The sequence below is a fragment of the Hemitrygon akajei genome, chromosome 5 (genome assembly GCF_048418815.1).
Source record: "Hemitrygon akajei chromosome 5, sHemAka1.3, whole genome shotgun sequence".
In the NCBI taxonomy this organism is placed as follows: domain Eukaryota; kingdom Metazoa; phylum Chordata; class Chondrichthyes; order Myliobatiformes; family Dasyatidae; genus Hemitrygon; species Hemitrygon akajei.
Window position 1 is genome coordinate 135,200,114 of NC_133128.1, and position 16,428 is coordinate 135,216,541.

Sequence of the window (16,428 nt, forward strand, 5' to 3'; positions counted from 1 at the left end):
AGTGGATGATATCTTCTCGACTGAAATTAAATCCATATTTTCAGTAAATGTTTATTCTTTCCAAATTTTAATTAAAATTCAGGTGACTGCACTTCAAGAGGCCATTAACCAGGCTGAGAATTAGTGAGCCAAGCTTTTTTTGTTAATGGGTGCAAAGAATTTGCGATTTAACTCTTAATAGCTTATTCAAGGAAAAGTTGTCTTCTTCATGAGCTACCATCACCCCAGCCTACTTTGCTGTGTTCCCCTTCTTAATTAGCACCTTTCTCCAGACTTCATGAAGTTTACAACTACATGGTGACATGGCAAGAAGAGCAGCTGTCAGATGGCTCCAGTGACCTGGAATTGAAACTGACCTCGGCTGCTGTTTCGTGTGGGGTTTGCCCGTTCTCCTTGTGACCGTGTGTGCTTCCTTGGGATGCTCGGGTTTCCCTCTGCATCCCACAGATGCGCGTGCAGATTAATTAGCCACTATAAACCATCCTTATTGTAGATAAGTAGCAAATGAATTCAAGGGAGTTCATATGAGAGTGGACAAGTTAAACGTACAAGGCAATAAAGAGAGAGGGAATGAGATTGTCCTAGTGGGAGCCAATTGGGACTGGTGGGCTGAATGGCCTTCTGCGTTAAGGTTTCCTAACTTTTATTTCTTTTTGTACATTATCCTGAAGGTTATCAGTGTTTGAGGATTGAAACAAAATAGTCGATCTCAGGTCAATCTGCAAATTTTTGTAAGTAATTTTGAAGGGTACAACCTCTCTTCCCCCCACCAGTAATGCAGGACCCAAACTGAGGGGAAGAAACTCCCACAGACCATATTATGATGATCACCAGTCTTCAAGCAGCTGCTTTTAGGAGGAATAACTGGCGGGGATATATTTGTTTTGTATATTTCACTTAATATGACTGGAGTCAATAAATGACCTCCAGATGGAAAGGAGATGGTGGATATGGTGGAATCACTCCCTATCAAACTTCCTTAAACCTTTCTTCAAGTAGGTACAGAGGAGAGGTGCTTGGAAGTAGGTACAAAGGAGATGTCAGGGGTAAGTTTTTTATGCAGAGAGTGGTGAGTTCATGGAATGCGCTGTCAGCGGTGGTGATGGAGGTGGAAACAATAGGGTCTTTTAAGAGACTCCTGGACAGGTACATAGAGATTAGAAAAATAGAGGTAAAACCAAGGTATTTCTAAGGTAGGGACATGTTCGGCACAGCTTTGGGGGCCGAAGGGCCTGTATAGTGCTGTACGTTTTCTATGTTTCTATTGAAGTCTATCTGTGAAATAGCATCATTCTCAGAACTTTCAAACAACCAACCAGGACCTTTCGTGGTCTGTGGTGAGGAGGGCCCTCCCTATCAGATCTTTAATATATGATTGGAAGATTGGCCATATTGCCCTCGTGGGGTGGAATGTGCTGATCTGCCCACTTTTTTGGACAATGCATTTGCAAGGAATGTGCTAGTGTTAAGCAATGGGAATAACAGAATGTTGACTTTAATGCACTATAGTATAAATGAATATTTTATGAATAAAGTATATTAAAAAAAAATCTTCCGCCTAATTAGTAAAGGATTAGCAGAACTGTTATTGATGTATGTGTCTCCCTCTTGTTTGCTCCCACAGGCTGTACATCTTACTCATGCGAGTTTCCAGATTGAGGCCTTTGACACTACCTTTATCCTAGATATTACACTGAACAAGTAAGTACCAACTATCTCATATGCATGCGTGCACACATTCCAAGGGCTTCAGGGCTTGAAATCAGACATGACTCCAGCTTCTGAAAGTGCCATTCTTTGTCATTGGTGGTGGACAGCAATGGGGTTACTGGATAATTGGGTGTAGAAGAAGAATTTGATCCTAATTAACAGATTCATGGTAATAGTATTGCTTCAGTCATTTTTTTGAGTCCAACAGGGTATATGAAGTTCTTTAGTGGGCAGACAGCTGTGTCACAGCCAGTCCGGTCATTCCCATTGTTTTCCACCCATTTCTCACTAAGATAGCTGTTGATCAACCTGAGCAACACACACAAAATGCTAGAGGAACTCAGCAGGCTAGGCAGCATCTATGGGGAAAAAAGTATAGTTGACATTTTGAGCTGAAACCCTTCAGCAGGACAGGTTCTTTGGTAGCCTGGCTTGCCGAGTTCCTCCAGCATTTTGTGTGTGTTGCTCCGATTTCCAGCATCTGCAGATTTTCTCCTGTTTGTTCTCGATGAACCCACCACTCCATTTAGCAACAGTGTAAATCCCAGCAGCACCCTCCATTAGCCAGTGATGCTGTGATCTGTCTGATCCATAAATGCACCACGCCTTATTTCTCCTTAATGTTGTCTTTAGTTTGTCTACAGATGTACTGTAAACTCCATGAGCTTTTGCCAAGATGTGATTCATTTATTTTCTCTAAGCTTCAGCTCGTAAGTACATGAGCCACCTTAAAGTTGGTTAGATTTTGTGAGCCCACTGTGATGTTACTGACATTTTAATTGTGTTAACCATTAAAAAAAATTAGTAATGCTTCAGTCATTTTTGAATGATTGAGAATAACAGGGAATAGGAAGTGCAGAAGGCAAGTTCTCTGGTGAACAGACAGCTGTATCTCAGCCAATCTGAAATCGGAGGACTTGGTTTTAGAAACCTCTTGCGCCATTTGGTAGTAACACACTTTGGAGATTCCAATAAGGTTAGGGTTATTACACTCCAGAATATAAAATCTGATCTTGACACTTTGGGTAGCTGTGGTTTAGCATGTCAATTTGTGGGCACACCTCACTCTTCCTCCCCCACCTTGGGTGCACGTATAAGCATTCTGAGCCCCATTTTGAGGAAGACTAGTAGTGATATCCTTTCTGCCTGCCCATGATTATCCCTTAGCCAGTGCTGCTGTCTTCTTAAGAAAAAAGGCCTTGAGTAATTTGATCATTACAATGGGTGTTTACACTATGCAGCGTCAGAAATCTTTGATTGGCTGCAAAGAACACAGAGTGTCTTGAAGTAGTGGAAGAAACCACTTAATGCAAAGCCTGCCTTTTCTTCCCTGGTTAGTACAAACCCAAAGCCACATGAAGATCAGGAACACCTCCAGGATTTGAAAATAGGATCCGTTTTCCCTGCAGTGTTGCGGCTTTGCAAACACAGCTAAATCCAAATATCAATTAGTTTATTTGATGAATAGCTGATTGGAGTGATGAAGGGCTGAAGAGAATTAATCATTTGATGGTCTCTTGGGCACTGAGAATGTGGCAGCCTCTGTGCTGGCCCAGTGCGTAGATCTTAGACTGTAACACAATCTTGCCTGCTGATTGGTTACTGTAAGTGATTGATTTATTGCTCATCTCTACTTCTGCGTTACTGTTTTCTGGGCGCTATTGATGATGCCAGTGACATTTAAGCTACTTCAAGTGCTTGATGGCTTCCTGAGCATCTGCTGGCTTTTTCCGAAATGCAGGACGTTTTTTATCCCCTTTCCTGTACCATTTATCCTTCCAATTATTCAAAGGTCATTTATTATCAAAGTATATATATCTCACCATATTCATTTTCTTGTAGATACTTACAGGAAATACAATAGAATTTTTGAAAACTATCAATAATAAACTATAAATAACCAAGACTGACAAACAACCAATGTGCAAATAATAATTAAGTGGAAAAAAGTAAATAAATAATATTGAGAACATGAGTTGTAGAGCCCCTGAAAGTGAGTCAGTAAGTTGTGGAGTCAATTCTGTGTTGAAGTGAGTGAAGTTATCCACGCTGGTTCAGGAGCTTTATGGATGTAGGGTAATAACTGTTCCAAAACCTGGTAGTGTGGGATGTAAGGCCTCTATAACTCCTTCCTGATGGTGGTAACAAGAAGAGAACATGGCCTGGATGATGCGGTCTTATATAATGGGTGCTGCTTTCACATGTCGTCAGTGATGGGATTGTGCCAAACAATTACCAGGAATAGTGCAACAACATGCAAAATGCTGGAGACACTCGACAGATCAGGCAGCATTTATGCAGGGAAATGAGCAGTTGACATGTCAGGTCAAGACCCTTCATCAACCATTGGATCTGAAATATTGACTATCCATTTCCCTCCACAGATGCTGCTTGATCTACTCTAACAAGTAGTCTTAGGATTGCACTAGAGTGTCAATATTTCTATTGCCCACCACGCACCAGTTTGTTCAAATCACGACGATGTGCCTTTAGTTTCATCCAGCTGATGTCGCAGGATCTTGCAGAGGGTGGAGCGAGGCTGGGCTACACACTGTTTTTGAAGGTTGCTTGGTGGAAGCTGACATGAAGATACCTGTCTTCCCTTTCTTTCCAATTTGGGAAGCGTAATGGAGATGGGAACTCGCCAGTGCTTTCATTTGACAAGGAGTATGTGAGTTGGCTGATCTGACAGATCTGGGTATTGTAAAGCGGCAGGAACAGCCACTGCCACACAGTGCAGGAGATCCAGGTTCCATCCTGACCTTTTTGCGGAGTTTACTGGTTCCTCCTGTGACCGGTTGGTCGTTCTCTTCAACCCCCTCCACCCCCCCCCCCCCCACCCCGGTGCCCTGGCTTCCTCCCACACCCAAAGACATGTTGGTCAGTGGGTTAAATGGCCACCATAAATTGCCAGTGTATTAGGTACAGCACTGTGCCAAGGTCTTAGATGTGTGTAGCTAGGATGCCTAAGACTTTTGAACAGTACTGTAGTAATTTTACATATTGTACTGTATTGCTGCCCCAAAAACCATTCCATGTGAGTGATGATAAACCTGATTCTGATATATGTCTGTGTTGTGGTCTGAGCCTGGGAAGGGGGCAAGGACTGGGGAATTATGGTTGGGAAAAGGGAAGGAGAGAGGGGAGCGAGTGTAAAACACCAGAGAGACATTCTGTAATGTTCAATAAACCAATTATTTGGAATCAAATGACCTTGCCTGATTTCTCAGGTCTGGGTGTGTCTGCACCTACGCCACCCACTGCCTCAGCACTCCTCCTGACCCACACCCCTCCAGCGGCACTCCACCCTCGCTATTCCCAACATCCTTTGCTCTCGCCAGATTTATATTTGTGATTACGGTACTTTTAAAAATATATATTTGTAATTAATTTCAATCACTTCGTCGAGATCTGTTTTCACTTTGACACAGAGTCTTTTTCTGTTGATCAGTGTCAAAAAAGCCAAATTAAATCCACTGTGAATCAATGTTGTAAAACAATAAACCTTGAAGCATATAAAATCTTAGAGAAACATATAAAATTATGAAAGGGACAGATAAGATAGAGGCAGGAAAATTGTTTCCACTAGTAGGTGAGACTAGAACTAGGGGACATAGATAGATAGATAGATACTTTATTCATCCCCATGGGGAAATTCAACTTTTTTTCCAATGTCCCATACACTTGTAGCAAAACTAATTACATACAATACTTAACTCAGTAAAAAAATATGATTGCATCTAAATCAATATCTCAAAAAGCATTTATAATAGCTTTTAAAAAGTTCTTAAGTCCTGGCGGTTGAATTGTAAAGCCTAATGGCATTGGGGAGTATTGACCTCTTCATCCTGTCTGAGGAGCATTGCATCGATAGTAACCTGTCGCTGAAACTGCTTCTCTGTCTCTGGATGGTGCTATGTAGAGGATGTTCAGAGTTTTCCATAATTGACCGTAGCCTACTCAGCGCCCTTCGCTCAGCTACCGATGTTAAACTCTCCAGTACTTTGCCCACGACAGAGCCCGCCTTCCTTACCAGCTTATTAAGACGTGAGGCGTCCCTCTTCTTAATGCTTCCTCCCCAACACGCCACCACAAAGAAGAGGGCGCTCTCCACAACTGACCTATAGAACATCTTCAGCATCTCACTACAGACATTGAATGACGCCAACCTTCTAAGGAAGTACAGTCGACTCTGTGCCTTCCTGCACAAGGCATCTGTGTTGGCAGTCCAGTCTAGCTTCTCGTCTAACTGTACTCCCAGATACTTGTAGGTCTTAACATAGACTCAAGATTTGAGGGAGTAAGTTTAGGATGGAGTTGAAGAGGAACTGCTTTTCCCAGAGTGTGGTGAATCTGTGGAATTCTCTGCCCAGGGAAGCAGTGGAGGATTCCTCAGTAAAGATATTTAAGACAAGGTTAGATAGATTTTTGCATAGCAGGGGAATTAGGGGTTATGGGGAAAAGGCAGGTAAGTGGAGATGAGTCAATGGTCAGATCAGCCATGAACTTAATGAATGGCGGAGCAGGCTCGACAGGCCAGAAAGTCCACTCCTGGTCCTATTTCTCATGTTCTTATGAAAACTTCCAAGGAGTGGGGGGGGTGTGTGAATACTTTTGTGTGTGTGTGTGTGTGTGTGTGTGTGTTATAAAGCTATAGTATTTGTCACCCCCTGGAAGTTTTCGTATGTTACTGTTTTACAGCATTGAATGACAGTGGATTTAATTTGGTTTTAGCATAGAAAATGCACTAAGCGTTTGATGGTCAGTGCAGATTTGGTGGGCTGATGGACATGTTTCTGTGCAGTGTCTCTATTAATCTGAATGCTCACCTCCATGTCCCAAGGCTGGGAAGACCACGAAGGAAAACTTTTGCCCTATTGTAGAGCAGCCAGCTACCAGCAGAATGCCAGATTTTGGAAATTTTTAGTGTTTGTATCAGAGTAGGGCAAGTCACAGCAGTTGTCATTATCCATACTTTATTCTGCACTCTTTGGCTTTTCTGGCTGTCAGAGTTGGCATGAGGCAATGGGACAGCAGGGCGCGGATGGTATTGGAAGGAAACGCATGACTTTTAGATTCTGATTCAGTTTCATTTACCACGATGCATGAAATGTGTCATTTGCATTAACAACCAAAGGGTGCGCTGAGGGTGGCCCGTAAGTAATGCTGCACGTTCTTAAGTCAAATCTGGTACTGAGAGTGAGTATATTAAAATGGACTAGATTAAGAGAAAGGGGAAAAGATTGACATGGGGAAAACAAGAAAAACATTTTTTTAAATAATTGAAGTTCTCTAATTTACTGCATACGCGTATGGTTGAATATTCCAGCCCTGATTTTGCATAAACACTGGTGTTGCTGTTAAAAATGTAATTAACTGCCTTAATCTCAGTTTAGTGAAGGTAATGTAATCAATGAAAGGTTTTGGTCTGAAGGACTCTCCTGACTTGCTGAGTTCCTCAGTTACTCTGGATTTCCAAAGTCTGCAGAATCTCTGTGTTTGTGAGTTTATGTAACTGGTTCTCAGAAATGAGGCGCTGATGGGTGTGTGATAGTGTGGTGTACATCAATCAGCAAGGGTATGGCCTACTCTGTTTTTAATACCAATTTTCACGTTAACAATAGCATGTCTCTTTCAGCAATGTATAATTGGATAGAGAATTGTACAACCAGGCCTGATAATACTTTCCTACTGCACATGAGTACCGAGGCAATGAGAGAACACTCAGTGATGACTTTAAAGAAAAGAGGTTCCTCTGTTAGTTGGGGTGGGGAAGTACTGAAGTCTAGAGCAAAAGGGATAGAGGCATCACAAACTTAGAGCTGCAAACTAAATTGACTTATCACCATGGCAACCCTGGCCTCACGCTATCATAGGTATACTCTTTGTTCTACCCTTCCCACCCACACCACCTACTCTGCTCCTTAAAAATTCATTTGTTTCCTCCATGCCATTTCTGACAAAGTATTTGTGATGTGAAATGTGCACTCTCTCTCTCTTCCCGCAGATATCGCCTGACCTGCTGTAAATTTGTAGTTTTTCTTTCAATTCAAACTAAGCTGATGTCAGGAAGCACTTGCAGCCAGAGAGTTATGGAGACAGGATTGGTGTTTAAAAAAAGCAGTTGATGGTTGTCATAGATTTAGAGGTGTGAAGGACCTGTTGCCCTATTGTCACTATGGCTGAAGATAGAGGCAGTGCTAGACTTAATCCCAAGGGATGAAAGCAGCCAAGTAGGTGAAATATTAGTGGGCGAGCTCTTTATGAATAGTGAACATAATAGATTTTTAAAGTAGTTATGGAACAGGATAGTGATGGTCCAGTAATTGGAGAAAGGCAGAATTCCGTATCATTAGTCAGGACCTGGTAAAATTGGAGTGGGAGCAGCTACTTGCTAGTAAATATACATTCCTGAAGTGGGAGTCTTTTAAAAGTGAAATCGTGGGAGTTGAGGGCCAGTTAGTCTGAGAGGGCAGAGTTAATCTGCACTTTAAAAAAAAGTTAATGATCTAATCCTACAATAATCACTGTCAGATTTGTGTAAGTGGGTGACTAATTGGTATGGACTTGATGAGCTGAAGGGCTTGTTTCCAGGCTTTCTCTCTTCGACTCCACACCGGGAAAGGCAGAGATTTATCAGAGTGGGTGAGCGGGACTTTGGGAGATCTTGCCTGGCTAATTCAGCTTTTTGAAGAAGTATTGAAATATATTAATTGGAACAATGTGTTTGATATGATTTATAGTCAGGCCTTTGACAAGAGCCTTCATGGAAGACGAGTTGAAAAGGCTACAGCCCATGGGTCCAAGGCAAGTTGGATCCGAAATTGGCTTGGTGATTGGAGATGGAAGGTGATGGAGGAGATTTGCTTATTTCTAATTGATCTGTGACTAGGAATGCATGGTAGGGATCAGTGCTTGGATCTTTGCTCTTTGTTTCATGCATTAACAATTTAAATGTGAATACAGGGGGTCTGACTGGTATATTGCAGTGGACGCGAAAGTTAGTGGCGGTGTTAGAGAGGAGAGTGTTCTTCGGCTACAGAAAGATATTGATCAGCTGGTTAATTGGGTAGGTGGAATTTAATCCTGAGAAGTGCATTTTGGGTGGTCAAAGAATGATGGGGCAAATACACCGTAAATGGCAGGTGCAAAATCCCTGAAGGTGCTAGTGCAAGTAGGTAAAGTGGTATACAAGATGCAGATCTTTTTTGCCGGACCATTGACAAGGAGGTCTTGGCATTACTTTATAACACATTGGCTTGGCCACACACCTGAATATTGTTTCATCATACTACAGAATGGAGGTGATGGTGCTAGATAGGGCTCAACAGAGATTCATCAGGAAATTGCTTGGGAAAGAATGTTCCAGTTTTGAGGAGAGACTGGATAGGGCTAAGCTTGTTTGCTTTGCAGCAGTGGAAGCTGGAGGGGGGAGATGGAGGAACCTGACAGAGGTGTACAAAATTGTGGATGTCTAGATAGGATAGGATTTCTTCTCTCTGTCAGGGAGGTATCTAAGACTAGAGGGAGAAGGATTCATTTGAGGTAAGGAGTTTTGAGGAAGACGTTTTTCACCCAGAGAGTGGTTACAATCACGGAGGTGTTGTATGAAAAAGTGGTGGAGACAGTTACACTCACAATGTTTCAATCAGCATCTGGATGAGCAATTGAATTGCCAAGGTATTGTGGCTTACTGATCTAGCACTGATAAATGAAATGAATATAGATATTTACCTGTTGGTAGGCATGGACGTGATGGGCCAAAGGGTTTGTTTGGTGCTGTATGACGCCAGGTTTCATTGCTTTCCCGTTTGTAGTAACACTTCTCCCCAGCAATTACTTCACTATTCTGTGCACGAGCTGGATATATCTGACAGAGCCACCAGCTGGGAAATGAAACCCTTTTAACCCTTGGCATCTGCAGTTCGCAACAAGTTCTGCTGGTGCTGCTGTCGCAGCATATCCAGTCGTTAGTTCTCAACTTTGCCCACTTAAAGACTTTTCCAGATGCTGTGGGATGCTGTTATGTTCATTGCAGACAGTACAAACATCTGGTGTGAAAAAGGATGATTAGTTTGCAGTCTCTCAGCAGGCCTGAGCTATGGTCCAGATGTAACTCTGAGTCAGTCTGCAATTTGGGAGCTTGATTCTCCCATCCTGGGCTTCTGACAACTGTGAAAGGCCCTTGGAGCCTTTATTTAACTGCACTTGAAATGCTTCATTATGTTTTTTTCTCTTTTAACCATCTACCTAGCTACCAGCCACTGTTCAGTAAGGAAGCTGAACTTTGAGCATCACGTTATCTTGCCTGACCGCACTGGTAGCGAGGGTGAATAGAAACTCTGGCTGCTCTGCTCCACAGACCAACTTTAGCTTTACAAAGTGTTTTCTCCACTAATTCAAGATTCAAGTTTATTTATCATGTGTACGTCCTCTGGTGAGGCAGTAGCTGTACTAGCTGTGCTGCTGTGGATATTATGAACTTGTGAATACTTTTAAAGGATGGGCATGCCTATCTATCTTTCACTCCTCTCTCATTCTGAGTCTTTGATCTCAACTATTATTGTCCCAATGTGTAATACCTTGATGGTTTTTGTGCAAAAATGCCTGCAGAACAAGATGTGTATGTACCGTCTTTCGCAACATTTGAGCCCGACAAAGTACTTGCATGCTAGCAAATTTGTGCATAGTTTAAAATCTGCATACTGGTATAAAATAATTTTAGTGCAGTAGATTTATGGATGAATAGCAACAACAGCTTCCCCACTCTGCTCTATTAAAAGGTGTAATGGGAACATTTACATCTCTAAAAAAAACAAATCACAGTTCACTGTTTCATTAGACAGTTAACACCTTTGGGTGAATACTACATTAGCATCTCTTATTTCGAGGCTCTAAAGATGGACTTGAACTCACAATCTTCCCGCTCGTGGAGAATGCGGGAATTCGAGTAAGACCTACAAGATCTGCAGTGAACTGGGATCAAATGGAGATGCCACTCTGCAGAGTGAAAAACACCTGTCATTTGAATCTGGTTGTTGACATTGATCACAGGCTGTCGAGGCATCAGTTGTCAGGTGTCAGCACAGCACTGAAGAAATGGGTTTGTGTTTGCTCCTGCTTGTATATAAATCCAGAGTTTTGACTACTTCCCAAAGGAAAAGCTTGGATAGCCAGCACACAAGGATCAAAGACTTGATGGAGGAGTGGTCAAGGTTGTGTTGGAGGCAATAGTAGGAATGTATTGACAACTTGCACTGAAGCAAAGATATGGATGGACTGTGTTTGAATAGTGCCCACTGGGCGGAGAAGTATTGCCCTCTGATGGTAACAATGGAATTAGGTTGGATCATGTTCTCACTGGGTCAGCAGCTGCTGCTTTGACCTGGCCTAAGGTTTGCCTTTGATGCTGATCATTGTCAAGACTGTCACTATCCCTGACCATAATGGATGGCTACGTGGACTGACTGCTTTCTATGGTTGCTGTCTGATATTGAGCCAGGATTTTGACCCAGCCTTGGCAGGAATGGTGACTTGTTCCCAAGTTGGAACTGTTGGACCAGCAAAGGAGTGAATCTTACACACAGTGGTGATCCCCATGCCCCAGTGACCCCACCCTTCAGTCTGGGAAATCCTGTTGTGGGAACCTGGGTGCATGTTTATCTTGAGTGAGTGGGCATGGCAGAAGGTGCAGAATGATGTGTCAGTGAAATGGCTGTTTCACCCTGAAAGTGTTGAGATTGAGCATCATTCAAGCTTGAGATGTTGATTATTGGGAGAGTACTACATTGCATTTCTTACAAGCCTGACAGATCATAGAAGGTAGTCAGGGGAGGGAATTATTCATCATGGAATACCCAGCCACTTAACCTACATTTACAGCGACAATTTAACTAGAACAGCCATGTAAGTATTTCCTGTTCTGGATGTTGATGTTTGGAAAATCGATAATGATAATGCCATTGCGTGTCAAGAGGAGATGATTAAACAGTCTTTGTTTGATGTGACTATTAACAAGTATATCAGTGGGATGGGTTGGAGGAAAATGTTCCCAGCCGTGTAAAACCAAAGACCAGAATGTTTGTCCAATTTTGCTGCTTGCTAATTGAGGAGTTGCCAGTGGAATGGAAGGCTAACCTGAGGATGAAAGGAAGGTCATTGATCAAATATTTAATGACTTTGCCATCACCAATTCCCACACTATCAACTCTTGGTGGGGGGAATTGGGAATCACCTTAAACCACAAAATACTGAGGCTTTCCTGGTTACAAAGGACCTGATTTGTTGAAATCTGACTTTACACATGGGTCAATAAATACTTTGGCAGCCTGACAAGTAATAAATGTCTTGGGTGTTCATTGACAATGAGGCATTCTGTACAGCACTAGGGTACATAAGACTTCTGCACAATACTGTGTGTTATGTCTTTCTAGTTACCAAATAACATTTAATACTACTGAGTTACTACAAAGCTAAGTACTCTTATTTCTGTTTACCAGTCACCTTCCTATTTAACTGATGTACAGTATGTGTAAAAGTCTTGGGCACCCTAGCTACACATGTGCCTAAGACTTTGGCACAGAACTGTATGTTCCATTAGTTTAATTATGACAAGTGTCAGGGTGAACAGAGAAGATACTTGATGAAAGGAAAGAATAGGAAGTATGTGTAGAATCGTAGGATGAATAGCTATAGTAGACGGATGATAGTGTGACGAGGTACTGAGAGAAAAGAAGGTGGTACATCAGAAAGGAGAGGCACAAGTACATGTACACACTTGTCCAATAAAACAATTAGCTGCAGCAGTATCACAGACACGTAGCATTAGATGCACAACGTTTACAGCTGTTACGAATGTGGAGCAACTCTGAGGGGCCAAAGGGTGCAAAGTCGCCCCCTCCTTTTTGAGAATCGCAAGATTGCTATTATTTTGGGTCTGAGACCCAGGAAATGAGAGAGATGCACAGCATGTCAGTAATGAGAGAGACACAGGAACAGCAAAGGCAGTTGTTATAGACACCGCAGAATACACAATGTTTGGAATGTCTCCTGACATAGGCGGAACAGAACCACTGATTACTGCTATTGTCTCTTGGAGAAGGAATTGTGTATTGAGTACTGTACTATTCATTGAAACCCCTCAGGGGACAACCAGAGTGGTCTGATTGAGAGATTGCATCATCCCAACCTGATTGACATCTGAGACCCCGTGAGTGAGGATAAAAGACGGCTCTGGGGAACACCCCTTAGACACACCAGGAGAAACACTAGAAATCCAGTGAGAGCGTTTTATAGCAAAAGCTGGTGAGAGCTCGTGTGTGTCCTCCCTTGCCTGGGTGGCGGGCTCATCAAGGAAGAACGGTTTAGCTAAAGGAGAGGTCATACTTGAACGGCCACAGCAATGAGACACCGACGGATCGAAATCATAAAGGAAGGTTGGCAAAACACTTAGCGGTAACTGTTCCCATTCTTCTATCTCTCTCTCTCTCCAACAATTGCAACACAGTGACGAACAAACGACGGCAGCCTGTGTGAACTGAAACGAACTGTATATTTCCATCGGACAATTCATTATCCCCTAGACAACGATAGAGCTTGTTTCTTATTGATTATTATTATACCTGCACTTTTAGGTTTAGTATTGACGATGTATATTATCTGTATATTTGCATTGATATTATTTTTGTGTATTTTTACTAATAAATACTGTTAAAAATAGTATAATCAGACTTCAACGGACGTCTCTATCTTTGCTGGTAAGTAACCCAGTCACGGGGTTCGTAACAACTTGGGGCCTCGTCTCGAGATTTGATACCAAATTGGAGGGCCAGTAAATCGGGCTTTTAAGTCCAAACTTGGATCTGGTTGTGCAGGTAACCTGACGGGAAACCAACAAAGATGGACGTAGACGAATTTATAAAAAACCCGACTCTGGAGGCGCTAGAGGCTGCCACAAAGTCGGACTTGATAAATATTGCGAAAGGACTAAATCTCGCAAAGGTGAGGTTGTCAATGAAAAAGTGGGAGGTGCGGAGGGCCATAACTCAGTATTATATTGAGAAGAATGTATTTTCGGCTGAGGTATTGGAAAATATCCCTGAAAAGGTACCAGCTAGTGGGACGGCTCAGTTAGAGTTGGAAAAATTAAGGTTGGAACATGAAATTAAGTTAAAACAGCTGGAAGCAGCTGAAAAGGAAAAAGAAAGAGCTGAAAAGCAGAGGGAGCATGAGCTCCAGCTAAAGGAGTTAGAGATGAAAAGGGAGCATGAAATTAGGTTAAAACAGCTGGAAGCAGCTGAAAAGGAGAAAGAAAGAGCTGAAAAGGAAAGAGCTGAAAAGCAGAGGGAGTATGAGGAGAAGGAGAAACAGAGGCAGCATGAGCTGGACATGGAGACGTTAAGGAAAGAGCAAAGAGCTCAAGGGCCAGACTGAGAGGAGAGGTTTAATGTTAGTAGGGAGTTTAGGTTAGTACCTCCGTTTGAGGAGACAGATGTTGATAGTTATTTCTTGCATTTTGAAAAGGTGGCAGTGAGTCAGAAGTGGCCCAGAGATCAGTGGGTGGCGTTGTTACAAAGTGTGTTAAAAGGGAAGGCACAACGAGCATATGCGGCCTTTCAACTTTCGAAAGGTTTCAATGAGATTCCCACCTCGTCCTTCAGAATTCTAGCAAGTACAGACCCAGAGCAATCAAACATTCCTTGTATGATAACCCTTTCATTCCTGGAATCATCCTTGTGAACCTCCTCTGGACCCTCTCCAGAGGAGACCCTCTCTGTAAATATATTGTTTGATTAAGCATCTTTTATTTACATAATTCATTATGGGTTAAGTACATTAATGGCATACGTCATTATGCCACCACATCATATGTGTGTCCCACTAAAAGTAAGTAGGCCCATATCCCTGGTTCCTGTGACTTTCTTTCGGTTAGTTTCTGGAGTTACTAAACATAACAATGGAGATGCAGAAGTTTTAAAATGAACCTGACAACTACCAGCCTGTTGAAGCACAGCATGCTTTTCCTTTCAAAGGTGGGAGTGATGTTAGAGTTAAAATAAAAACCACAGCACGTGTTTCCTCAGAAGGGGAGAGAGGCAGAAAATACACATAATTGGCAGGTTGATAAAGACTGAGTACAGAGTGGTGAATCTGTGGAATTCTTTGCCCCAGACAGCTGTGGAGGCCAAGTCTTTGTGTATATTTAAGGCAGGAGATTGGGGTTGAAAGGAAAATTGGATCAGCCATTGATGAAACAGCGAAGCAGATGCAATGAGCTAAATGGTCTGATTCTGCTCCTATAATGTTCTTAATAATAAAATTAGAAATGACTGGTTACATCGGAAAGAAAGACAACAGACACTGGATGATGTGTATTCAGCAGTATTTTGAAGCCAATGAAAAGTAAATGCCAGTGTTGCTGAGTGTAATAGGTGGAAAAGCATGCAGTTTGCATAGAAGTTTAACTGCTCCAACCAGACAAGCTAAAATGAGCTTTGCTGATATCATGAAAGTAATGCAGGAACATTTAGAATTGAAACCATTGTTGATTGCAGAACACTTTGGGTTTCATAAGTGGAATCAAAAGGAAGGAGAGTCATTTCAGCTGATGTGGCTGAATTGAAGGGATCGTATGACCATTGTCAGTTCAGTGATGGGCTTAATGGTGCACTGGGAGATTGTTTAGTTTGTGGAATCTTACAAGAAAGCTTTCAAAGTTAGTTCCTAACTGAAGCATAACTCACATTTAACAGGAGCAGTTGAAATCGCTATAGCAATGGAAGCAGCAGCCAGAGACACATTTGAGTTGCAGTCAGGAATGAATGTGAGCGTGAACAAAATTATAAAGTCTAACAGAAACCTGCCTGGCCAAACAAATTGTGTCACTGTTGTGACGGGCTCACGTACACCAGTCCAATGTAGGTTTAAGGGCGAAACTTGGAGAAAATGCAACAAAGTAGAACACATTCAAAGAGCATATCCAGCAGACAAAAATAAATGGACTGCATGGGAAAAAGGAAAAGATAAAAAGTCAAGTTGCAGTTGTAAAGAAAGGTCTAACCTGTATGCTGTTGATGGAAAAAATCTGATAATGATTGGAGCGACACAGGGCTGAGTAACCTTGAGATTTACAATGTGAAAACTAGCAATAGAAAAGCAATAGGGCTTTCGCCAGAGGTGAACAGCAAATTAATTAGAACGGAATTGGTCACTGGCTTGGCTGTTTCAGTCATTCCACAATTAAGTTTTAATGGCAGCATCTATGGAAAGAGGAATTGTTGACCCCACAAGACCATGCCCACCATGAGAACCAAGACGGAGAGAAAGAGAAAAACCAAGTTTGTATCAAGCTTCAGTTGAGAGATGGATAGGACAAAGGAAATCTCTCTGATAGGGTGAGGTCAAGATTGCCCTGCGGTTCAACTGTAAATGAGATTATCTGGTTGATGGGTTAAACGAGGCAGTTAGAAGCGAGATGTGGAACTTTGTTCTTAAAGGCTATAAATAAAAGGCAGTTAGTGAGCACACGAAGGAATATGAACATGGTGAAATGCAGGGCTGCAGAACTACCCAACATTGCTATAGTTCCATATTCAGCATTAGCAATAGGCTACAACATTTAGCCTATTGAATGTCTGCTGATATTCCTCAGTTGGGGAATTGAGGGCAGTGGGAACTGGCACCAAAGAGGTTAGGTCTGCAATAAATTGCCATGATTGT

At 42.2% G+C, this 16,428-nt stretch overlaps 1 protein-coding gene across 6 annotated transcripts in view; it reads left to right on the top strand.

The window, feature by feature from the left end:
- Nucleotides 1–16,428, top strand: part of LOC140728193 (disintegrin and metalloproteinase domain-containing protein 23-like) — a 160,661-nt gene that overhangs the window by 23,712 nt on the left and 120,521 nt on the right. For all 6 annotated transcript variants that reach the window (XM_073046567.1, XM_073046564.1, XM_073046563.1 and 3 more), the window contains exon 3: nt 1,625–1,701. In XM_073046567.1, the coding sequence (XP_072902668.1) occupies nt 1,625–1,701 (77 nt within the window). The remainder of the gene's footprint in view (nt 1–1,624; nt 1,702–16,428) is intronic.